The sequence below is a fragment of the Conger conger genome, chromosome 18, assembly GCF_963514075.1.
Source record: "Conger conger chromosome 18, fConCon1.1, whole genome shotgun sequence".
Classification (NCBI taxonomy): domain Eukaryota; kingdom Metazoa; phylum Chordata; class Actinopteri; order Anguilliformes; family Congridae; genus Conger; species Conger conger.
In genome coordinates, this window is record NC_083777.1 from 28572817 (window position 1) to 28597816 (window position 25000).

Sequence of the window (25000 nt, forward strand, 5' to 3'; positions counted from 1 at the left end):
ATCAGGTCCACACCTGCTGCTCAACACATCAGCCCTGTAACCAGGCTCAGGGATGGGAGGACCTTGAATACCAGTCTGAGCCATTCCGGGTTCTGCTAGAAACGAAGAACAAGAATTCAACAGAACACACTTTGGATGCTCCCCTGCATCTAAAACCTGGAATGGCTCCAAACGCTATGCACTGGGAGCGCTATTGCCATCCCTGACATGACTGAAGTGTTGTGGGTCTTAATCACAAACATCATCAAAAAGCAAAAAAAGCTAAACTTAAAGTAAAAAGCAAAAAAAAAAAAAATTCTAATGACCACATTTTGGATTGGAGAATTGCGTCAAAATTAATTATTGAAATATCACAAGCAAAATAAAATCATATTATTATCCATTCATATTATTTCGGATATTATTACAAATCTAATAACCTGATACATGCAGTCGGTTTTGGTAGGAAGTCATAACCACAAGAAAGTAATGACTGCCCAAATCATTATTACTGAATTATTTAATCTTCTAAGCCAGTTTCTTCCTATTTTTGCCAATAATAATAATAATAATAATAATAATAATAATAATAATAATAATACTGTGTTTTTAAACCACCACTCAGAAAACACTCTATTTTCGAGCAGACGTCGGGATGCACAGACCCGCACTCTGGAAGTTGGATTAAACCTCATACTTTCCATTTTTGCAGTTGGTAGACAATAATTTACTTTCTGAAAATAGAACATATGATTCACTTATGAAGCGATCCGTTTAACGCGAAAACAGCATGACGGACAAAAATAAACCATAATTCACTGTACAAAAGAAGAAGAAGAAAAAAGATGCGCGCACTTTCATTGACATTTACGTTTGCTTCTCAATTCCACCTGTTTTCATTTCGATTCGGTGTTTTTGATTCGAACATCATAATTAGTGTTCCAAATAATAATAACAACAATAATTCCCCCTTTACTGTGAATCACAATAAAATCTCTTTCTTTTTTTCAGACAAGCATGGATATAAACACAAGGCCCGTGAGTGGGGGTCGAAGCGTGCGCGTGTTCTCACCGTGAGCGCAGAAAACTTCTGAGCACCCCCAGCGCAGAGGAGACACAGCAGGAACAGAAGCGTCGGGACACACATCGTGATGGCCATTCACACCGCGAAGCTCCGTAAAAAAAGAAAAAAAAATCCACGGGACTCCCTCCTCGGTCTCCTGCCTTCTCTACACTGCGCACCCGAGCTGGCGTTCGTCCTCTGTACCTTACTCCGCGCTCTGCACGCCTTGTGCTTCTACCATAGAAACCCTCGTAGCAATTAGCCCGTTAAGTATTCACGAACGAAGTAATGGGATGCAGGTTAATGTCTACCTCCGCAACGTGCTCAGTAGAGTCCTTTAACGCTTCAAATATAGCTTTCCCTCCCTGTGTTCACACTCCGCCGCAAAAGAATTCACTTCTACTTTGACTTTCCTCCTGACCCTTTTCCTCCTAGTGAGTTATCACAGTCACTCTTTTCAGTGTCTTTTCTATCTTCCTTTTTTTTCTCCTTTCCACACCCCCACCCTTGGCTCGTATTTGTCGAACCAGATCCCTTATCGGATGCAGGCAGTGCCTCTCCGGTAGGTAGGTAGGCTGGTAGGTAAGTTTTGAAGCAATCTTTCAGCTGCTGGTAGCTAACACAAACACCGTGGGTATTCCTTTCTTGCTTTCTTTTTTTTTTTATGAAGAAACCCTTTTTTCTTTTTAACCACCACAGGTAAATCCTCCTCTGTTTTGTTCTCTGATATGTCGTGAGACTTTTTTGTCGTCCGATGAAGAAAGGCAGACTGCGCCTTAGATGGAGAGAATAGAGAAAGCGCGTGCGTCTGTCAGAGAAGGAGTTAGGAGTCAGTGTACCACTTTGTACTGCCTGGAACTCGGACTCGAGTAGATTAACTTCTCTCTCTCTCTCTCTCTCTCTCTCTCTCTCTCTCTCTCTCTCTCTCTCTCTCTCTCTCTCTCACACACACACACACACACACTATTCTGTGCGCTTGTGTGGGTGTGCGCGTGAGTAGGTGTTTGGATAATGTGAAGGTATAGGTCTCGTTTATTTTCTGTTCTGAGCAATAAAGAAGACCTAAAAGTAAAAAAAAAAAATTAAAAAAAAAAAAGTATCTCTCGAAATTCTTGATGTTCCCTGTTTGTTGATATGCTTAGGAAAGTATGTACTTCATCATTTCTGCAATTCGGGTATTAACTTTCTACAGTAGCTATACGCTTTGTTTTCTCTAAGATGTATAGGGCATAATATTGGGCAATTTTATGAGGTTTACCCATTTAGAAATTGTAGGATCATTCCAAAAACGATCAAGCAGTGTATCCATATCCATTATTTTATTTTATAATTTGAATCCGTTTCAAAAACGAATTTGGACTGTAAAACACGTTTACTTCATCTGAGGACAAGGTCGGAAGAACTATTCCGTGGTAAGAGATCAACAGGCTTTCTGGGAACGTTAGGAGGAGAATCCAAGTTAATTCCCTGGTCAAAGCCTGCCACGCGCAGCCAGGCCCTTAACCGTTTAATTTACTGCGCTCTTCTTCGGTCCAGCGGGCTGCGAAATTAGGTGTACGAGGCCCGTCAATCCGTGCGTGAGAATGGGATTGTTGAGGAAGCACAAAGAACTTCGCCCTTTGTAGCAAGCTTATAGCACTCATCGCTGGCTTTTTGGATGGTATCGGGTGGAATTAAAACTGTGTATAGCCTGTGTGTGTGTGCGTGCGTGCCAGCGTGCAATCCATTTTGCGGGTGCGCCAGTTTTCAAGTATTCTGCTCATTGGCATATCAAATTTTTTGACAGTCTAATTGAGAAAGAATGTATTTTATCACGTTGCCGTGGCAGAATGAAGTACAGTACAGTATTTAGAAAATAATGTTCTTATTTGTATCAGGCACAACATATGGCGTTAGTTATAGTGGCAGACTTTTTATAGCGGCATTCCGGAGATCGAGAGAAGCGGTTTACTGTGTTCAAACGATGTTGCACCACAAAGTATATTCATACGCAATATATAAGCCATATAATCAATTTAATATTTAACAGTGTCATCCATGAAAGAAGAACCGATAGGCTATCACTTCGCCTGTGTTTTATTTTATTTGATCAGCCACTGTGCCGTAGCACTATATCATTCATCGTGTTAAAAACAAGTTACATTTCATGTCTGTCACCATTTTTTTTTTCCATTTGTAGGCCGACATCATAGGCACTGAAAGCCACATGCCTACATTACGGGGAAGAGTAGCCTTCACCTTGTGGAGGAACACAATTATTCTCTCTCAGATTGTCTGGAAAACCGCGTTGCGTGCCACTTCAGCCCTACTTCTGAAACGAGACCAACAGTTCAGTTCTTCAGAGTTGAACAAGAGCCACTGAAATAAACAGGCTGCAATGCGCTTCTAGTTCTTACGTTTTATATGGAGTCGTTTTCACCCCCCAGATGTTGAAATACTCAACATTACGTGAAGATATACCATAATTATGTGGGAAAATAACAAAGAAATCTGAGTGAGCACGACTGAATTAGCTCAGCTGCGAAGCGTTAACAATGCCAATATGCAACAGATGTCAGTGTTTTTAGCTGGACTTCTCATTTTAGTGTTGCGCTGCAGGATTTAAGAGCGAACAATTACTTCCACCTCCTGGCGACTTTAGGGATAGCAACTAAGGGACTGTAAGCCCGTTTCCAAAAGCTCATACTATGTACAATAATATAAAAAGAAAAAAATATTTTACTGAGGAGGTTTCTCGTGAACCGGTTGGCCTACAGGAACTGAAGTGTTCTCATAGCTGGAAGTGAAGGGAACGCAAGTGTTCTCCCGTTAGCTGAAAGCATCATTAGTTTACAACCAAGCTGCAAACATTATATCAACCAAATTACACGGCCATACAGTAACTTCATGCGTAGCCAGTCACACAGTTTGTACCGAGTTTGGCTCACTTGCGGAGAGGTGGAATTTCACACAAAACCTGACAATAGCAACAACAAATGACAGACGTGCTCATACGGTTCATACCTGGCGAATATTGATCCCGCCAATATCCCACAATTCTGCAGTAATTCGATGGTGCCCCGGAAGTTTCTAGGACGCAGCTTCCTTTCTTTTCTGCGGCCGACGAGTTGTATCTTTTCCGGAGGTGTACCTGGTTTAACGTCGGTTTTGACCAGATTGGAACAATTTTAACAGCATGTCGTATCCGACCGAAGAAACCGAAGAAGTTAGTATCGCCATTGATTAATCTGAAGTTGAAAGAGGATTGATTGACTCTGAGATGCAGCAGAAAAAAACACGCGTAGTCAGCGTGGTGTGCTGTAGCCTGCCGGCAGCTAACGTTAGCTAACTTTCAGGAGAAGCTGGCTGTATTCAGGGCTATTGTAGATAGCTAGCCACGAAGAATGACAATGTTCGCGATAGTCTTTTCATCAAGTTTAAGACAGTGTTTAAGATGCGTATTTAGCGTTGTGCTTTAAACTTGCATTGTGCCCAGAGATAACTATCCGATAGCAGTAGCTAGCTAGCCAGTACGGGATGAACAATTATAACGTGAGCTGACACGCACATATACTCGACTGACAGCCGAATGCTACAAATTAGGCCATTTTAGAAAGCTATCGCCCTGACTGAATTAAAATGTTTGCTATTGTTTTTGTCTTGACAGTACGATCCGTATTCATACTCCAACGATTACGATCTTCATACTGGTAAGCATGATCCTAACACTCAGACATGAAAGCAACGCGTTGATGTAAATTCAGTTTCATCTCCAGTGCACTGAAATAATGATGTATTTAACTTGAAATACTGATTTACGTCAGTTAATTTGTTTATCTATGGTGTGCAACAGTTGCATTCTGCTGCAGCTGATACCAGCGATGCTTTGGGGCGGAAAGGACCAACCCCTTAGTCTGTTGCCTCTGACACGGTCTCCTCTCCCCGCTATCCATCCAGGCGACCCGAAGGCTGATCTAGCGTACGAGCGTCAGTACGAGCAACAGACGTACCATGTCATCCCGGAGGTCATTAAGAATTTTCTGCAGTACTTCCACAAGACAATCTCGGACCTGATCGACCAGAAGGTGTACGAGCTCCAGGCTAACCGCGTCTCAAGCGAGAGCATTGAACAGAAGATCTACGAAATCCAGGAGGTCTACGAGACCAGGTACACCTAATGTGCTTTAACAAGAAAGAATGGGACGCGACACACAGACCATGTTAATGTTAGTAAATGCAGTATTTGATGTTCACCTTTTGACAAAATACACTTCCCGTTCTTCCCTTTGTTCACGTGATTTTGTCCAGTTGGAACAAGCTGACCGACCGCTTCTTTAAGACGTCTCCCTGGCCAGAGGCCGAAGCCATCGCTTCCCTGGTGGGCAACGGTCAGTCATAACTCGCTCTTCGTTCTTCTTGTAACTACATGCGCTGTGTTTGAAACCGCATACTACTAGTACTACATTTCAAGGAAAAATCAGCCTGAAATTTAGCACGGGCAGTGTACAGTTTCGAACACACATACGGTAGTCTTTCTATTCAGCCATAAGATTGTTAGGGAAACCATTTGGGAATAGGCTTGTCTTTCCTTCTGTATCACACTTCTACCCTTTCTCTCATCAGACGCTGTGTTCCTGATCCTATACAAAGAGTTGTACTATAGACACATCTACGCCAAAGTCAGTGTGAGTATTGGGCCCCTTCTCCCCTGACTCTCCACACAGTCAGTGTGAGTATTGGGCCCCTTCTCCCCTGACTCTCCACAGTCAGTGTGAGTATTGGGCCCCTTCTCCCCTGACTCTCCACACAGTCAGTGTGAGTATTGGGCCCCTTCTCCCCTGACTCTCCACAGTCAGTGTGAGTATTGGGCCCCTTCTCCCCTGACTCTCCACAATCAGATGGTTGAGTACATGGCACACTTGGAAGACGCCAGCGAGCAGTATCTTTTGACTCAACAAATGGATTAAGAGATATGGGTTGGGACAGGTTCAATTTCTGGCTAGTACCTCTGCGGTATATTGTGCATTCTGTGCACCCCTGAACATTAGGTATATCCTTTTTAAAACTTTGTTTGATACACTGCCATAATATCAGTTTTCCTTCTTGGTGTTTAGGGTGGACCGACTCTTGACCAGAGATTTGAGTCCTATTACAATTACTGCAATCTCTTCAACTACATTCTGAGTAAGTGTGGAAATGTATGGGCATGTTCATGTCATGTGGCTTTGTGTTGGGTGTCTGCATCTGATCCTTGGATTAAAGTCTTATTTGCTGGTAAATTGTTTTATTTGCAATGTATGCTTAAAGCTTCCCTTCGCACCTATCGTGTTACTATACGTTTTCTGATTGGTTTTTACTCCAAATCCTTCAGATGCCGATGGACCAGCCCCCTTGGAGCTCCCAAACCAATGGCTGTGGGACATTATTGATGAGTTCATCTATCAGGTATCAAAATGGGAATTTACTCTTCATTCCTTTAATTGAATCAGGATGGATTGAAGATGCCAGCATCTTTGTCCTGTGGTAATAATCTGTATCCCTATGCACTGAGGCAGTGTAGATTGTCATTCCCTGCTTCTCTCCCTCCATCCGCAGTTCCAGTCCTTCAGCCAGTACCGCTGCAAGACGGCCAAGAAGTCTGAGGAAGAGATCGAGTTCCTGCGCAACAACCCCAAGATCTGGAACGTCCACAGCGTCCTGAACGTGCTGCACTCTCTGGTGGACAAGAGCAACATCAACCGGCAGCTGGAGGTGTACACAAGCGGGGGTGAGAGAGAGGGCAGGAGGCAGAGGAGTGACTGGGAGAAGTGTACACTAAGTAACGGAGAGAGAGAGAGAGAAACGGAGGTTATGAATAAGGAGGGACAAACTGGGATATGGATGCAGTCAGCAACAGGGAAAGGAGACTGACTTGCAGTCGTGTTTATTATTGTTTATTTTAGTCAAAGCCTTGTGGTTATTTGCAGCAGTCATGCAGTACATCCAGCTAAATGACAAAACCATTTTACATGAAATTTACAGAAGCAATCTGATATTCAGCACTCACTCACTTCACTGCATTAGTTAGCCGCTCTGAGCAGAGGGAGTTGTGGTCGCTATGTAGGAGAATAGACCGGCCACGCCTGTGGAGTTGTCGTTCAGGAGCGTTGGTGTTGCCGTACGACCCTCTGGTCGGGCGGCCCGTAGCGTAGTGGTTAAGGTAAATGACTGGGACACGCAAGGTCAGTGGTTCTAATCCCGGTGTAGCCACAATAAGATCCGCACAGCCGTTGGGCCCTCGAGCAAGGCCCTTAACCCTGCATTGCTCCAGGAGAGGATTGTCTCCTGCTTCGTCTAATCAACTGTACGTCGCTCTGGATAAGAGCGTCTGCCGAATGCCAATAATGTAATGTAACGTAACGTAACGTAATGGTGTGACGCTGTCCCTGCGCTGTGTGACGCAGGTGACCCGGAGAGCGTGGCGGGGGAATACGGTCGCCACTCGCTGTATAAGATGCTGGGGTACTTCAGCCTGGTGGGCCTGCTGCGTCTCCACTCCCTGCTCGGGGATTACTACCAGGCCATCAAGGTCCTGGAGAACATCGAGCTCAACAAGAAGGTACGAGAGAAGGGGCGCTCTGCCTCCCTGGAGACTGTCCGCTTACGGGCGGCATGGTTATGGTTCTGCTGAAAGAGTGGGACACGTTTACATCTTGTTTACAGTAGGCGATCATTGGTCAGATATGCTTTGTGCCGTCCATCTTCAGTTTGATTCAGACAGATCCACGTGTCCCACCAGCCCAACTACAACAACACGCTTGAGGTTTCCTGTTTTACCAGAATGTTTTTTATTTTTATTCAAGAGAAGTGGCAGTTGTTGCTTGACGCCCTCAGTAGTGCACTGGTCGATTGTGGCTCAGTAGTAGAGCACTCGGTTTAGAAGGACTTGGGTGACCAGGATTGACTCATATACTGTAGTTCAAGTGAAGAAAACATTTCTGGTGCCTCATATATATAATGCGTTTAAGCCCATCAAGCCTGATTAATCTTCATCCTCCCCAATTCCCTCCTTCACCCCTCCCTCACTTCTCTCCCTTTCCTCTCTCCTCTCCTCCCTCTCCTCTGCAGAGTATGTACTCTCGGGTGCCCGAGTGCCAGATCACCACATATTACTACGTGGGCTTTGCCTACCTGATGATGCGGCGATACCAGGACGCCATCCGCGTCTTCGCCAACATCCTGCTCTACATCCAGAGGACCAGGAACATGTTCCAGAGGTCCACTTACAAATACGAGATGGTCAGTCCAGCGCTCACCCCAAGCCTTCAGAGGGGAACGATGGGGCCACTAAGAGAAAAGTGGGGCTGTTTTAAAATGTGTGTGTGTGTGTGACTGAGTGCATGTGTCTGTGTGTGACTGAGTGCATCTGTGTGTGTGTCTGTGTGACTGAGTGCATGTGTGTGTGTGTGTGTGTGTGTGTGTGTGTGTCTGTGTGACTGAGTGCATGTGTGTGTTTGTGTGTGTGTGTGTCTTTGTGCTTGTGTGAGTGCATGTGTGTATGTTTATATGTGCGTGAGTGTGTGTTTGTGTGTTGGCTTGTTCCTCTTTCCTAGACAGTAAATGCTTCCTCCTCGTTTCATGTTTTAAAGATCGGTTTTTCAAGAGAACTCTGCGGCTCTCTCCAACTCTCACATGCGTGTGTATCAGCTGCCTGGTGTTTAAGCCACTTCCCGTGTGTCACCTCCTGTGCAGATAAACAAGCAGAACGAGCAGATGCACGGCCTGCTGGCCATCGCTCTGACCATGTACCCCATGCGCATCGACGAGAGCATCCACACCCAGCTCCGGGAGAAGTACGGAGACAAGATGCTGCGCATGCAGAAGGGGTGAGTCCCCCTGGAGAACGCCCTCTGTCACCACCGTTTCAGCCGCTCTCCACAGGGGGAGAAGCACTCTTCATAAATGGCCTTTATATAGCACCTTTATCAAAAGCTCTGTACGGTTGATGCTTCTCATTCACCCATTCATGCATACACTCACTGGCCTGCCGTGCAAGGGACCAACCAGCTCGTCAGGAGCACTTGGGGGTTAGGTGTCTCGCTCAGGGACACTTCGACACACCCTGGGCCAGACAACTACTCTGACTGCAAGACGACTGCTCTTACTGCCTGAGCCAGTGTCGCCCCATGTAATAAAGACTTCGCTTCTTCTGGAGAACGGTTCCAAAGAACTTTAGCTACTTCTAACACAGACTGACACACACACCAACACACACACATACAGGTTAGAGCCACCAATTCTTGCTTCCACCTGAAGAATGTTAATTGTGCATTATCGATGTTTTGGGTGGTATAATCATCGTTAATGTAATTGTGTATATTGCCGGACGCGTGTATATTAACCCCAGTGCTTGCTCACCGCAGGGATCTTCAGGTGTTTGAAGAGCTCTTCAGCTTCGCCTGCCCCAAGTTCCTGTCCCCCGTGGTGCCCAACTACGACAATGTGCACCCCAACTACCACAAGGAGCCCTTCCAGCAGCAGCTCAAAGTGTTCGCCGAGGAGGTCCAGCAACAGGCCCAGCTGTCCACCATCCGCAGGTACTGCAGTCTGCCATCCGCTGGGTCTGCCTTTATCTGGGTTTCTGCTATCTGCTGGTTCAGGCTTTATCTGTGTGTCTGCTATCTGCTGGTTCAGGCTTTATCCGTTGTAAATCTGCTGTTCCTGCTTTCTGCCATCTGTCGGTTCTGCCCTCACCTTGGTTCCGTCATCCATGGGTTCTGCCTTTATCTGCGTTTGTGTTATCCACAGGCACTGCCTATATCTGCAGATGCTGTTCTTCTTAACGAGCCGCGTGCTCTGCGGCTGTGGTCGGTGGAACGTCGGCCTCTCTGCGTTTCCCTCCGTTCATAGACACTGTCCGCAGACCCCCCCCCGTCACACTGTGCTCTCCGTAATGTCCGTAATGTGGCGTTTTGCGCTCTCTTTCCCTCGTCAGCTTCCTGAAGCTGTACACCACCATGCCGGTGGCGAAGCTGGCGGGCTTCCTGGACATGACGGAGCAGGAGTTCCGCATCCAGCTGCTGGTCTTCAAGCACAAGATGAAGAACCTGGTGTGGACCAGCGGCATCTCCGCCCTGGACGGAGAGTTCCAGTCCGCCTCCGAGGTGGACTTCTACATCGACAAGGTGTGTGTGTGTGTGTGTGTGTGTGTGTGTGTGTGTGTGTGTGTGTGTGTGTGTGTGTGTGTGTGTGTGTGTGTGTGTGTGTGTGTGTGTGTGTGTGTGTGTGAGTGAGTACCTGGATCATGTGCCAAGTATCAAGAGGGGCAGCCTGTAGCCTAGCCTAAGGTGCATGACTGGTACTGTGAAGGTTGGTGGTTCAGGCCCCGCTGTGGTCATAAGATCAATCCATGCAACCGTTGGGCCCTTGAGCAAGGCCCTTTAACCCTGCATTGCTCCAGGGGAGGATTGTCTCCTGCTTAGTCTAATCGACTGTGAGACACTTTGGATAGTAACAGCATCAGCTAAATAACAAATTCTCAAGTTCTATTTCAGTCTAATTCTTACCGGTTGTGTGTTTGTGCTTGTGGGCGCTTAGTCTACCCTCGCGATCCGAGCATCTGGTGTTTTGCTGTGTGTTTGCAGCAAGGCCTTGTGTATGTTCAGGTGATAATTACTGCCCTCTGAAGGCCGATGTAGACCTGATCATTTCCCTCGGTCTGCAGGACATGATCCACATCGCAGACACCAAGGTGGCCCGTCGCTATGGAGATTTCTTCATCCGACAGATTCACAAGTTTGAGGAGGTGAGAAAGTCACGTCGATCTAGTGCGGGATTGCGTTCTCACAGCCTGTGCTGGGAAATGTAGTTTCCATTTCCTGCGCACCCAAGTTATCTGACACCATAACTTTGCAGGATTTTGCAGCAAATGCGTCTTGCGTTATTTCTAACGGACCGTTCAGAAAATGTTCCTTAATGCATGTTTGCTGGTTTCCTCAATTGGCTGTGAAATATTTAATTGGTTTAAAACTCCTTTTTAATTATATGTAAATAGTAAAGTGACTAGAAAGTCATTTTAAAGGTTTGCCCAAAATAATAAAAAAACATCCCTTCACACGTTTCAGTATTTCCAGATTTTTCTTTAACAACCCCCCCTTCATAGGTCGGTTGATATCAGATATCGCTAGTCTTTGCATAACGCATTGTTTTACATAACTGAGCGCACGCACATGGCAGCTTTGGTGCTGCACCTGGTTAAACTGGTTCTGTGTCCCGGGTCCAGCTTAACCGGACTCTGAAGAAGATGTCGATGGGCGGGTCCACGACAACCCCCGCGGCTGCGGCTGCGGCTGCGGCCGCGGCCAGCACCACCCGGGCCACATGATCTGCCCCCGCAGCGGCCCAGAACCAGAACCAGAACCCGAACCCGTACCAGAACCCGTACCAGAACCTGGGACTCCTCCAACTTCTGTTCCCCCCCTCAGCTGAAGCGGATGATGGCGGATTGCTTTCGTCGGTTCCATTTTAACCCATCCGAGTAACTGTCACAACCGATTCAGTTCAACTAACGTTTTCTATGTAGTTTGAAAACATAATAAACGACAAGGAAAGAAATTCACTGCTGTGTCATTTGTCGTCTCATCTTTAGGTGATTGTGTTTGGCTGTTACTACTGTGGATAGCCTGGTTCTCTTTGCATTTGCCTGACGCATCTATCGGTTCCGAGTTACCTGTTGCTATTGGTTCAACCCAAATACCGTGTTCTTTATTCACTAATCGGAGAGCGTCTTTACAGAATGGGTGCGTTGAGTTGCCACCAGGGGGAGATATAGTCCCTCAGTGCATGGGTGGCCATTCCATTCTATTCCTGCTGGTTTTTGTTGTCACCCGTTACACTTGCCAAATTCGTTAATTAGCTGAACATAGGATGGTTTAATAATGGTTGTACATTAACAGAAAGAAATGGAGATGGAATATCAACTAGCCTCCGAAGTTGGATACAGCCCTTCTTGAACACCCCTGCCTAAGTGAATTCATAGAGGAACAATACCATCTACCTTCTACCATATTTATATATATATTTTGTTTGATATTTGTGGGAACATTAATCTGCATTACATGTCATATTTTTCGAGCAGTTAGCTATTGCATTAAAATGAATAAAACCAGTCATCTCAAGCATCCTAACCTATCATACTGTGAAATGACAACAGACATATTATATATTAATTCTAGGCTGAGATGTCTTTCCACGTATGCTAGGCCACCATGCAAACACAGCACAATATGTTCAATTTAACAACTGATAATAGTTTCTTTCTGCCCCAACATCCTATACAATGTTGAGGAGTAGTTTAACTACAAGTAATTTAATTATACGTTTCTGGTCATTGAAGTACATTCAGATTTGTGTGGTGGTTTGTCATTGTGGCAATTGGCAGTATAGTTTTACATACTGTGCGTGTGTGCGTACGCCTCAAAATGCCGAATAAGTGTCTCACACAGCTAACGTTGGGATGGCTCCTCCTACTGGAATTAGGAAATATGCACACCTTGTAAAGAATCTCTTCGATCAGCTGCCAAATAGCCCTGGGATACTTTTTCGTGAACTTGAAGGTAATAACTAATAACATAGTCAACTAACCATAGCCATTTGCGAACTAGATTATATATCCGGTTAGTTAGCTATAGCCAAAATTGCACGTTACAATATCTATGTTCATTCTAATGACCATTCACACAGATAATTTAGGCCTACAGAGCTAGTTTACTAGCGTTGTTGTACAGCTAGTACTATTCGCGAGGCTATTGACACTATTGTAACCACTATGTAGCCAATATGTAACCCATCTAGCTCGCTAAATTCTCCAATTTTATGTCCCATTTGATGGCCAGAAAAGATCTGTTCTCTATTCAAAAGACGACAGGTGATGGTGGTGCGAGTTCGGTGCCACAACTGAAACGGAAGTTATGTTGCAGTAGCTAATGTTATGATATCCCGGCTAACTTCTGCAGTATTATGGAACGTTACATGACATGTTTACGTTTGCACGGTTTGTTACAAGCACCGAAACTTTAGCGGCAGAAATATATCTCACTCCGCAAATGTTACACATGTACATTGAACAGTTTTTGTAGCTAACTTACCATCCGTTTTGGCCTGAACCCACTCCCTCTTCCGCAGGAGAACAATGGAAACGTATGTTTGGCTGTTTTTGTTTATTGTTTGTACCCTTGAGTAGTTCCGCCTGCAAATGGTGTGAGCGGAAATGGTCGCACACCTAGTCGCCAAACACCGGAAATAATCAGTGAAAGGTCAGGCCATGTTCTTCAAAGCATATTTGTTTTAAAATAATACATCATGCGGTATGTTGTCACACTGGCTTTATTAATACTTTCTAGATCCACTTTCGAAATGCTCTCATTTGAGTTTATTTACTCATAGTTGCACCATATTTTGCTTTTCACATTACTTACCATATGAGTGGAATTTTTTTGACAGCTCTTCCAACTTTGATTCCAGCCATGCTGAAAAAAACATTTCAAGGTAGGTTTTGAAACCACCGCAGGCAGGCTACCAATACCAGCTGGTTGACCAGCTCTTTTTTTATGTTTCATTAGTAATGTGAAGATTCCTAGGTGTTCTGTCATTTATTATTATTATTATTTTTTTTGCACCAGTTCAAGCTGGGCTTTGAGCATTCCCACATTAAAGCATCGGCGCTCGACGGAACAACAGCAGTGTGCTTTGCCCAGAGCCTCTGCGAACAACAGCACGAGCGTTCCCGTTTGTGTGACAGAGTGTAATATCTCTCCTCGGTGACCGTTGAAAATGTTTTAATATCCTGCGTCTGCGCCACCGCGGCCGGAGGAATTCTTCAGTGACGGGAGCGGTGTGTTGTGCTTGGCTGCGTTCCGGCTACCTCCTCAAACAGGCCCGCGGCTGTTCCATACCTCCTTTATTACAACAGACCATTCAACACGATTCGCCAACAACGGTAACAAATTAAAAACATACAAAACAGGGATAGAAAAAACATGACTATAGTGCACACTCACGAAACAAACAGCCTGATGTAAAAAATAATTACCATGGTTAACAAAAATGACAGTTCCAACACAAGTCAACCGTTCACATCGTTTTGGTAAATCAGCTTTTTGCTTCGTCTTTTTTTTTCCAAAAATATTTTCCCTTCTATTTGAACTTCATTTTTTTTTTTTTTTTTTGAAAAACGAAACCGAGAAAAATAATAATTAAAAAAATAAATCCATGTACTATCTGTCCTGCATTGGCAGTGCTCCGTGTATGATTAGCTTTAGCTTCTGCTTGTGAAGGTGAGGTGATGAAGCGAGGGAAATTAAGATTTTATTTAGCAGCTGAACTCCCCCCCCCCCCCCCCTCACTAAAATCCTCCCTTTTCCAGGTTTTAAACTGCCTAGATGCCCACTCCTAGTCCCTCCATTCCGGGGAAATTAGGGAACAAAAGAAGGAACCGATAAAGAGTTGTGCTGGACCAGGCCTGGCCTCACCACCAGGTCCGGGGGGGGGGGTCCAGTTTGTGCAGATAAAATCGTGGCCCCTGGCGAACCACAGTCTCGTCATACGGCATCACGGTGACGTTACAGTGCGAGGTCCCGTCCGTTGGGAGAAAGACCCACCGTACTTCGTCAAGCCTGGCCTCGTCACCGGCTGCATTTCCGCTGCGTGTGAGAAAAGCAGAGCGAGCGGGGAAAATGGGTTTCGTTTGCGCTCCGCCGAAGTCGACGAGCTGAACACACGCGTGTGCGTCGGCGTGCCTTTTTTGTGCAGGTCACGGGAGGGGCCTGGCGTCATGGCGACCGCTGGCCTCCCGCGACGGCTCTGAGAGCTGGAGAGGACTGGCCTGCGCCGTGCTGGTCTGACCTCTAGGGGCAGCGACGAACACAACACAAATCCTCCCCCCCCCCTCCGTGGACATCGTGCCGATCGGCCGTCGTCATTGGGAGACACCGGTCACGTGACACGGGAGCCTCGCTTTGGGTCCCTCCGCTGCAGCCCCTAAGAGTCCAAAAGTATGTTCCAGCTCCTTGTGCTGAGAATGACGATGAGAGAGAATCACAGGCCCCTTATTACTGTGTGTGAGATCACCATGGTAACCCCCGCACCCCACCCCTAAACCCTGCCCCACCCCCCCCCACCCCCCAAACATTTAGAATTCAAACATGACACAGAATTAAGTGAAAGATGGTCGTGGCCTGCCGCTGGTCTGACTGTGTGCGCGCGTAGCTGTGTGTGTGTGTGTGTGTGTGTGTGTGTGTGTGTGAGAAAGTTTTCTTGCTCAGGGTTGCTTCCAGTGCGTTTGCAACGAGGCCTTGGATTGTGCAGGGGTCGACGTGGTCAAGGCTCTCGAGGGGAAAACACTCGTAGGAGGAAAACAGAGACTCAAGGACTGGAATGATTTTTTTTTTTCCTGTGCCCACAAGCCTGGCCCTTTCAGTTGTCACTCTTAGTTTACTCAGTGTTTAATTTACAGTCCAGTGTCCTTCCTCCGCTCAAACTTCCGCTCAGAAGGCTCATCCTGAGACAGTAACTCACAACTCCTCTCTTCTGTGACTTCATCTTATACAATTTCGGAAAGGAATCCGCCTGGACTGAAGAGGAGTCCCGTGTCTTTTTTTTTTTTTGTTCCCAGTATTACAGTACGTCAGTCGGCTGGTAGCGGTGGAACCCAGGCTGGTGTTGGGCTTCGGAGAAAGAGGGAAGCACACCCTGACTGTAAGGTCACACTCCACACAGACCACATCTTCCTGTCCCAGAACACCCCTCCGGTCCCCTAAGCCTCAGTCCGTGGTGTCGGGAGGAGGAGGAGGAGGAGGAAGGGGTCGGGATGGGACGCGCGCACTCCTCAGTTCTCAGACCAGCGAGGCCTCGGCTAGTCATAACTCGGTGATCTCCAGCGGGCTCTCGGACAGCGTGTCCGAGTCCTTGGTGCGGTGCAGCGGGGTGGACTTGGCGGACTCGGTGCGCGCGTTGCGCTCGGCGTAGAGGCCGCCCTCGGCGTGCAGCGCCTCCAGCGACCGCGCCAGCGCCCGCTGGTCGTCCTCCGGCAGGCTGTTGAGGTCGGAGGTCAGGAGCGTGCCCGTGCTGCCGTGGACCACGTGCACGCCCTCGGGGCCCCGCAGCTCCACGGGGAGCTTGTGCTTGAAGCGCAGGGTGCCCCGCCCGCCCCCCATGCCCAGGCGCTCTTCGTCCTCCTCGTCCAGGTCGCTCTGGATCAGCTGGAAGGGGGGAGGAGGGGGAGGAAGGGATGAGAGGAGAGAAGAAGAAGAGGAAGAGGAGTGGCAAACACAGCAGACAAGGCGGGAGGATGGAGAGAGTGAAGGAGGTGAGGAGGTCCATGGAGGAGACAGAAGGAGAGAGACAGAAACAGAAGAGGAGGAGCTTAATTCCGAGTGTTACACACACACACACACACACACACAAACGAGAACAGAGTCACCACCATGCCAAAGGTGCAGAAGGTAAGAGTCGTCATTGCAACGAGGCTGCTGGAAACTGTAGACAGAGTGAGGTCGCAGCCTGCAGCTCCCACCATGCCAATGGAGGAGTGTTAAAGTGAAAGCCATCATTGCAGAGGAGAGGAGGCTGCTGGGAGCTGTAGGCAGAGTGAGGTCGCAGCCTCCAGTTCCCATCATGCCAATAGATGAGTGTTAAAGTGAAAGCCATCATTGCAGAGGAGAGGAGGCTGCTGGGATCTGTAGGCAGAGTGAGGTCGCAGCCTGCAGGGAGGTGCTCAGCCAGGGACACAAATACAACAGCGCCCTCTAGAGGAGGAGACTGTGCAGTGAGAACAGGGTGAAGCGTCGGTGCCCCCTAAAGGTAGTGCTATAGCAGGAGAAACCCTTCAGAGGCAGGGAAGAGGACAGAGCAGCAGTGTGAGGGGCCGTGACCAGCGAAACGGCGCCCTCTGTAGGTGGTGAAACAGGACGGACCGGCAGTGAGGGAAGCTGAGTGGGGAAACGGCGCCCCCCAGAGGCAGGGGAGGAGATAGCGCCGCAGTCAGAGTGAGCCTGTACTCCCTGTCTCCCACCTCCGTGACGGACGAGCGGTCGCCGCTCGTGGACTTGGTGACCAGCCGGGCGGCGAACAGCTTTTTCAGCCTCAGGTAGTCGTCCAGAACGACTTTGAGCAGCGAACCCTGACGGGAGCGGCAGTCACATGGGTCATCATCACAGACATACCTCACAGCCTACACATCCACACCTGGACAGGGTTCATCATCACAGCCTACACATCCACACCTGGACAGAGCTCTTCATCAGAGCCTACACATCCACACCTGGACAGGGTTCATCATCACAGCCTACACATCCACACCTGGACAGGGTTCATCATCACAGCCTACACATCCACACCTGGACAGGGTTCATCATCACAGCCTACACATCCACACCTGGACAGAGCTCTTCATCAGAGCCTACACATCCACACCTGGACAGAGCTCTTCATCAGAGCCTACACATCCACACCTGGACAGGGTTCATCATCACAGCCTACACATCCACACCTGGACAGGGTTCATCATCACAGCCTACACATCCACACCTGGACAGGGTTCTTCATCAGAGCCTACACATCCACACCTGGACAGAGCTCTTCATCAGAGCCTACACATCCACACCTGGACAGGGTTCATCATCAGAGCCTACACATCCACACCTGGACAGGGTTAATCATCACAGCCTACACATCCATACCTGGACAGAGCTCCCTGTGCTTACAGTCCAGTCTACACCCATCAACATTACTGGGCCATTGTCACAGACACAGATTAAGCCTAGTCCTAGACTAAATTCAGAGATTATCCATGCTTAGTGGTTCATTTTCAACATACACACCACTAGAGTTTGTAGGAGTGAAGCCCATGGCTAGAGCTTGTGGAATATACAGTGAATAAAGTATACAAATCTCTACATGGTGAAACCAAAGTGTATTGAAATACCCTTAAGTAAAAGCTGAGAATGTGAATAAAATCTTTGATTATTAATATAAAATTTTGTGGAGTACAGATACAAATCAAGAAGAATAATGCGTCATTGTCTCAGTCATTGTGGAGCTGACTGTATGTAACTGCAGACAGGGTCGGGAGTGGAGCTGTGTGGAGGAAGGAGTCCTCAGGTGCGGCTCACCTTGATGGGCCCCTCCCTCATGATCTGGCCCAGCTTGGCGATGTTGTCGTACTCCTGGATGGCCGCTCTCAGGTAGCGGTCGTCCTCGGGTTTGGAGGCCTGGGGCTCGTGACCGAACGTGCCCTGTAGGGGGCAGCAGAGAGGTGTGTGAAGTGTGTGTGTGTGTGTATGTGTGTGTGAGTTTGTGTGTATGTGTGTATGTGTGTGTGTGCGTGTATGTCTGTGTATGTGTGCGAGTATGTTCAGTGTGTGTGTGTGTGTGTGTGTGTGTGTGTGTGTGTGTGTGTGTGTGTGTGTGTGTGTGTGTGTGTGTGTGTGAGTATGTTCAGTGTGTGTGTGTGTGTGTGTGTGTGTGTGTGAGAGTGTGCACGCTGCAGCGTGCCAGGGCGATGCACACTCACGTGTGTGCGGGCAGGGCTGTTCCACAGGTCTGTGATGTCACTGAGGTTTTCCGGAAGGTCGTCTTCATGCTCCGCCTGAGCTGCCAACTCCAGGTTCCGGCAGAATGGGTCCAACCACACGGGATTCGCCCTGGACGCACACATTAACACACACACACACACACACACACACACATTAACACAGCACAATGCACAGGAATACCCATCTCAACACAACCCAATGACACAATGATGCCAAATGCAGTTACGCAGTTACCATGGAGATGCTTGACCATCTGTGTACATGACCGCTTAAAGGCGTGTGAGATGCGTGTGCCTGTGCGTTAACTTTTGACCACCTTCTGTCAGGGTGTGGCACTATGGAGACGTCTGTGTGTGAGTGTGTTACAGCTGAGGTGCCTGTCTGTCACTGCCTGTTACCACGGAGATGTTGATCTTTCACTGCCCGTTACCATGGAGATGTCTGTCTTGTCATTGCCTGTTACCGTGGAGATGCCTGTCTGTCATTGCCGGTTTCTGTGGAGATGTCTGTCTGTGCTCACCCTTCAAAGGAGTACTTGTTGGTATTGGGCATGTCCAGAATGTCCATGAAGCCCTGGTTCCCTGGATGGCAGGAGACAAAATCAATCAAGAGAGGTCCCACAGCGTCTGTGTACCTGCCCTGCTCCATCACCCCCACTCCTGCTCCATCACCCCCCACTCCTGCTCCATCACCCACCACTCCTGCTCCATCACACCCACTCCTGCTCCATCACCCACCACTCCTGCTCCATCACACCCACTCCTGCTCCATCACACCCACTCCTGCTCCATCACCCCCCACTCCTGCCCCATCACACCCACTCCTGCTCCATCACCCCGACTCCTGCTCCATCACACCCACTCCTGCTCCATCACCCCCCACTCCTGCTCCATCACCCCCCACTCCTGCTCCATCACCCCCCACTCCTGCTCCATCACACCCACTCCTGCTCCATCACACCCACTCCTGCTCCATCACACCCACTCCTGCTCCATCACCCCCACTCCTGCTCCATCACCCCCACTCCTGCCCCATCACACCCACTCCTGCTCCATCACACCCACTCCTGCTCCATCACACCCACTCCTGCTCCATCACCCCCCACTCCTGCCCCATCACACCCACTCCTGCTCCATCACCCCGACTCCTGCTCCATCACACCCACTCCTGCTCCATCACACCCACTCCTGCTCCATCACCCCCCACTCCTGCTCCATCACCCCCCACTCCTGCTCCATCACCCACCACTCCTGCTCCATCACACCCACTCCTGCTCCATCACCCACCACTCCTGCTCCATCACACCCACTCCTGCTCCATCACACCCACTCCTGCTCCATCACCCCCCACTCCTGCCCCATCACACCCACTCCTGCTCCATCACCCCGACTCCTGCTCCATCACACCCACTCCTGCTCCATCACCCCCCACTCCTGCTCCATCACCCCCCACTCCTGCTCCATCACCCCCCACTCCTGCTCCATCACACCCACTCCTGCTCCATCACCCCCACTCCTGCTCCATCACCCCCACTCCTGCCCCATCACACCCACTCCTGCTCCATCACACCCACTCCTGCTCCATCACACCCACTCCTGCTCCATCACCCCCCACTCCTGCCCCATCACACCCACTCCTGCTCCATCACCCCGACTCCTGCTCCATCACACCCACTCCTGCTCCATCACACCCACTCCTGCTCCATCACCCCCCACTCCTGCTCCATCACCCCCCACTCCTGCTCCATCACACCCACTCCTGCTCCATCACACCCACTCCTGCTCCATCACCCCCACTCCTGCTCCATCACCCCCACTCCTGCCCCATCACACCCACTCCTGCTCCATCACACCCACTCCTGCTCCATCACACCCACTCCTGCTCCATCACCCCCACTCCTGCCCCATCACACCCACTCCTGCTCCATCACCCCCACTCCTGCTCCATCACACCCACTCCTGCTCCATCACGCCCACTCCTGCTCCATCACACCCGCCCCTGTCCCACTCCCCCCCCCCCCCCCCGGGCCACAGGTGATGTGTGTCCTGCTGTGACTCTCAGACGTGCAGGCAGGGGCTGTCCCTCACGGCCCACTGCTCACCTGTGGATCCCGCAACGATTGCTTTCAGCTTCCGCTTGTGTCTGTGGGGAGAGAGAGATCAGAGAGAGAGAGCAAGAGAGAGTGAGAGAGAGAGTGAGAGAGAGAGGATGAGTGGGGGTGGTGTGTGTATGCGTGCGTGTGGTTGAAGCTGCTTCTCGAAACATTACCAAGAAAGTTCTTGCATTGCACCAACACAAAAATAATGTTGGAGGAACAGGCACTGTTGCAACAGAGCTGGGGGGGGGGGGGGGGGAGGGGGGGTTACAGAAATGCTGTTTATCGTAAATGCCTCTCAAACTTCCTCATATGATGCAACGCTAACTGACTGCGAGCAGAGTCTGTTCAGTCTGGCACCTAGACAATCAGCAACGTGTGGGGTCTTATGACCCCGATACGACCTTCAGATATCAGCCAATCAGGTATTGCCCAGTTCTTCTGTACGTGAGATAACGTCGAAGGAAGTACTAAACACAGTCATGCACTGTGACGGTACAGCTTTGGGAAGATATTTCCACTTGAGTGCATTTCTGTGCAGCATGTGTATGGCGTGGTTAAGGGCAGGCCTATAGAGTGTTTACAGTGATGACGTCTTTCTGTATACAGGCCGACTCGACAGTTTCTTCCTCGGTAGATTTCCCACGCCTTTTTTTCCCATAGGGATTTCGATTCCTCATATAAGGTCTGTGGTTAACCTACTCCTGGACAAGAGTTTCATGAGTTTTCTCCTCTGGGTTTTTAGGACAACAAACGGCTCTACAAAGTGCTCTGTAAGGCTCAGCAGACTGCAGCAGCACGAGGTCACGTGACCTGCGCTGTGATGTCACAGACGGGCGGACTCTTACACGGTGCGGTAGTACCAGTTCATGAAGATGAAGAGCATGGCGGCCACGAACAGCAGCACTGCCAGGATAATGATCGCCATCTTTCAGCAGAGAGACGGGGAGGGAAGGAGGGTGGGAGAGAGGGAGGGAGAGATAAGGAGATAAGTGATAGGGAGACAAGGACACAAAATTCTTATACGTCTTTAGATAAAAAATGGTTATTCACAACACTACCAAACCGCACTATGTATAAACAAACCATGGACAATAACAGTGGACACACAGCACTAAATGAGCTTTCTTAACGGTACAATTTTAGGATTTGGAGTGCTGAATGATGACCCGCGCCAGGCGCTGACACACACTCGCGCAGCGCAAACGAACACGCGCGCACACACACCTGCAGGGTGGTGAGGTCATCAGGGGCCTTGCCGCTTACGGCCGGCTGCACGTCCAGGATGTTGTAGTTCCTGAACAGGTTCCTCAGCTGCTCCTTGTTTTCGTCGATCATCTGGATCACCCTGCCAATCCCAGGCCAGACGGGCATGGAGGGGGCGGGGTTAAAGAGGCAGGCGGTAACAGCATCAGAAACGGCCGCATTTTTACTGGAGATATTTTTAATGTTTTTTATTTAACCATTATTTAAACGGGGAAACCCCTGGTGTAATTTAGACAACCAAGAGGACCAGGAGGCATGCTTGCACTTTCTGAGAGTATCTCATAGGTTCCAATACTCCAGACAAGCTCAGTAAAGCATAGAAAAAGTATTTGAATCCAAAACAATTATGTATTTGACCGAGGTCTGTCAAAGGGTACCGGTGGAATTGTGTGGCCTGTGGGTCAAAGCCAATGACGACTGCAGTTGTGTAACCACTGTACAGTAACTCCTGGTGACAATGGCCCAACACCGTACACTGCGTACTGCACGCACAACAATAATCTCACATCCCTGTTTCCACTTCCTTCCCTGTAATTATCTCTATTTCTTAATCATTCGCTTCTCACTCTTCTTTAGTCCCTCCCTCTCTCAAACCCTCCCCCTCCATCCTCTCCTCTTGTCCCTCGTTCTCCGGCTCGCCCTTCCTCTTGCCTCCTCACCTCTCCACGTCCAGGATGCGATTGGTCTGCTTGTTCACCACGTGGATGAGCACGTCCGTCTGGGCGAAGTTCACACGGCCCTTTTTGTCCACGTGGAACTGCTCAGAACGGGGGGGGGGGGGAAGTGAAGGAGGAGTGAGAGATGGAGAGAATGTGGAGGAGTGGAACACATATTACGTGACATCCCTGGTGTAAAATCCGACCAGCAATTTCAAAACATAGCTTGAGTTCGTCAAACCATGTTGAGTATGGAGCTGGTCTATCTGGTCAACCAGCTACCAGCTGTTTCAAAACATAGCTTGAGTCCTTTTTTTCAGCAGAGATTACATTCATTTACAAGGCATGTCTATCCAGAGCTGCCCATAAGACCAAAGTGCATATGAGTATATATGTAGAGGATTATCCTGAATAACAGAGGGCACATCTGGATGAAGCTGGCTATGTCTTAATAACCATTTTAGTCTTAAAATAAGACTTAAGATTTTATTGCTGGAAAATATTAGCTTGCTTTAAGTTAATGTTTGCCTGACAAGTTGACATTTTCTTATTCCGTTTGGCAAATCTTGAAATTAGTCAAACCGTCTCACGTCACTGGCAATATTATAAGGAGTAAGGAGAATAAATAAGACGTTAAGTCTCGACAGAGGGCCGAAGCGATCGTCGTTTTCCGGCGCTTGCGGTGTGGACAGGGCACCTGCACGTCGTCGGTGTTGACGATGGCTCCGGTGATGTTGGACAGCAGGCTGACGAACTCCTCCTGGAAGAGGCGCACCCTCTCGGGGATCTCGTTGATGACGATCTTCACGCGCTGGTCCTCCCGCAGGATGTAGATGCCCACCACCGCCATGTCGCTGTGATTGGCCAGGTCCCGCGCCAGCACCTCCACCACAAAGTACCCGGGGTCGTAGGCCGTGAAGAGGTCAAAGGTGCGAATGATTCCGTCCATCTCACCTGCGTGTGTGAGTGTGTGTGTGTGTGTGTGTGTGAATGTGTGGAAAAATTGCTTTTAAGATAGACTATATACGTAATGCCGATAAATCAAGCATTTATAATAATAATAATCAGTTATTTAGCTGACCTTTTTCCAAAGTGACCGACAGTTCATTTAGACCAAGCAGGGGACAATCCCCCCAGGAGCAGTGTGGGGTTAAGGGCCTTGCTCAAGGGCCCAACAGCTGTGCGGATCTTATCGTGGCTACACTAGGGCTTGAACCACCAACCTTCTGGGTTCTGGTCATGTACATTAGCCGTGAGGCTAAAGGCTGCCCACCTGTCCCATTTGATCAGTCATTCCAAAATTTAGCACCTTGCTATTCCCTTTGAAAGCCCCAGGGGGCGATATGGAGCATCACAGAGGATTGCAGTGCAGATGGGGAACAGGAAATAAACAAGACATAATACTAAGCTCTATTTGCCACCCCAAACAAAGAGGACTTCTTGGAAAACAACTGATTATAGAAAATAAATAACGGAAGGGGCGATCAGGTATCTGGTTTGAGGAAAGGAAACCAGAAAGTCATACAGATGCCATACAGGGATCCTGTTAATTCGCTTCAAGGGAGATTTCGGAGCGAACCCAGGGCACGTCAGACCTGTGCCCAGACATCAGCATCCTGTTTTCTGTTCCCTTCGAGGTCAGCTGACACTCCTGTCCCACTACAGACTCCAGGGCTGCCTCGGAAATCAAACGCTACACGCACTACTAGGTATGGTTTGATCCCCGGTGTAGCCACAATAAGATCCGCACAGCCGTTGGGCGCTTGAGCAAGGCCCTTAACCCTGCATTGCTCCAGGGGAGGATTGTCTCCTGCTTAGTCTAGTGTGCCATCCAGGTTAGCTTTACCAAACTCTTTTATACACCTATGGTTTCGGACATACTAATACTATTTTGACACCCTAAATAGTAAGACAGTATGCAGTGCAGGAGCCCTCATAGAGCAGAGCAGAGCAGAGCAGATAGAGCAGAAATGGCTGACCGATGATGAAGACGTTGCCCACGTCGTCCGAGTCGTTGGACTGCAGTTTGATGTAGTGGATGGACAGCAGGCGGTACAGGACCACGCTGTTGTTGCCCACGTCATTGTCCACGGCCTGCACCCTGATGAGGTCTGAGCCCACCCGCGCGTCCGCAGCAACGCCTGGGAGAGAGGGAGGGAGGGAGGGAGGGAGAGAAGGAGAGAGAAGATGTGCTTTTATGCTGTTTGCCTACCACCTGGAAAGTGTTTTTGTAAGTGGTTTGCTACATATGCTACGCGATTACATTGTAAATGAAGACTGCATAACATAGCAAGTTATATTAATGATAATTAATTGTAGAAAGACACATAGACACACATAGACATGTACGTACGTACACATGTACGTACACACACATACGTGCACACACACA

At 48.7% G+C, this 25000-nt stretch overlaps 3 protein-coding genes across 4 annotated transcripts in view; 1 reads left to right on the plus strand and 2 right to left on the minus strand.

Moving 5' to 3' along the window:
* Positions 1–1862, minus strand: part of smoc2 (SPARC related modular calcium binding 2) — a 37759-nt gene extending 35897 nt beyond the window's left edge. For both annotated transcript variants that reach the window (XM_061227470.1, XM_061227469.1), the window contains exon 1: positions 1052–1862. In XM_061227470.1, the coding sequence (XP_061083454.1) occupies positions 1052–1138 (87 nt within the window). In that variant the 5' untranslated portion in view covers positions 1139–1862. The remainder of the gene's footprint in view (positions 1–1051) is intronic.
* Positions 1863–4090: 2228 nt separating this feature from the next.
* Positions 4091–11618, plus strand: eif3s6ip (eukaryotic translation initiation factor 3, subunit 6 interacting protein). Its single transcript, XM_061227467.1, has 15 exons — positions 4091–4247; positions 4689–4731; positions 4979–5189; positions 5330–5409; positions 5645–5706; positions 6136–6205; positions 6393–6466; positions 6617–6788; positions 7465–7619; positions 8129–8299; positions 8753–8886; positions 9424–9597; positions 9996–10185; positions 10725–10805; positions 11283–11618. The coding sequence occupies exons 1-15, from the start codon at positions 4218–4220 to the stop codon at positions 11382–11384; spliced, it is 1749 nt and encodes a 582-aa protein (XP_061083451.1). The 5' UTR covers positions 4091–4217; the 3' UTR covers positions 11385–11618.
* A 3664-nt stretch (positions 11619–15282) lies between these two features.
* The window catches only part of cdh23 (cadherin-related 23), a 209271-nt gene continuing 199553 nt past the window's right edge, over positions 15283–25000 (minus strand). Inside the window, exons 58-68 of the mRNA XM_061227464.1 lie at positions 24588–24749; positions 23306–23562; positions 22612–22709; positions 21914–22034; positions 21535–21614; positions 20693–20733; positions 19112–19172; positions 18570–18699; positions 18169–18291; positions 17070–17177; positions 15283–16257 (exon numbers count right to left, since the gene is read on the minus strand). Of these exons, the coding sequence (XP_061083448.1) occupies positions 15916–16257; positions 17070–17177; positions 18169–18291; positions 18570–18699; positions 19112–19172; positions 20693–20733; positions 21535–21614; positions 21914–22034; positions 22612–22709; positions 23306–23562; positions 24588–24749 (1523 nt within the window). The 3' untranslated portion in view covers positions 15283–15915. The remainder of the gene's footprint in view (positions 16258–17069; positions 17178–18168; positions 18292–18569; positions 18700–19111; positions 19173–20692; positions 20734–21534; positions 21615–21913; positions 22035–22611; positions 22710–23305; positions 23563–24587; positions 24750–25000) is intronic.

Bases quoted from the DNA above. Each gene is read 5' to 3' on its own strand.
- eif3s6ip (XM_061227467.1), top strand. From the start codon at position 4,218: ATGTCGTATCCGACCGAAGAAACCGAAGAA. The intron at 6,206-6,392 runs GTAAGTGTGGAA...CAAATCCTTCAG, and splicing joins TCTCTTCAACTACATTCTGA to ATGCCGATGGACCAGCCCCC. The intron at 8,887-9,423 runs GTGAGTCCCCCT...TGCTCACCGCAG, and splicing joins ATGCTGCGCATGCAGAAGGG to GGATCTTCAGGTGTTTGAAG.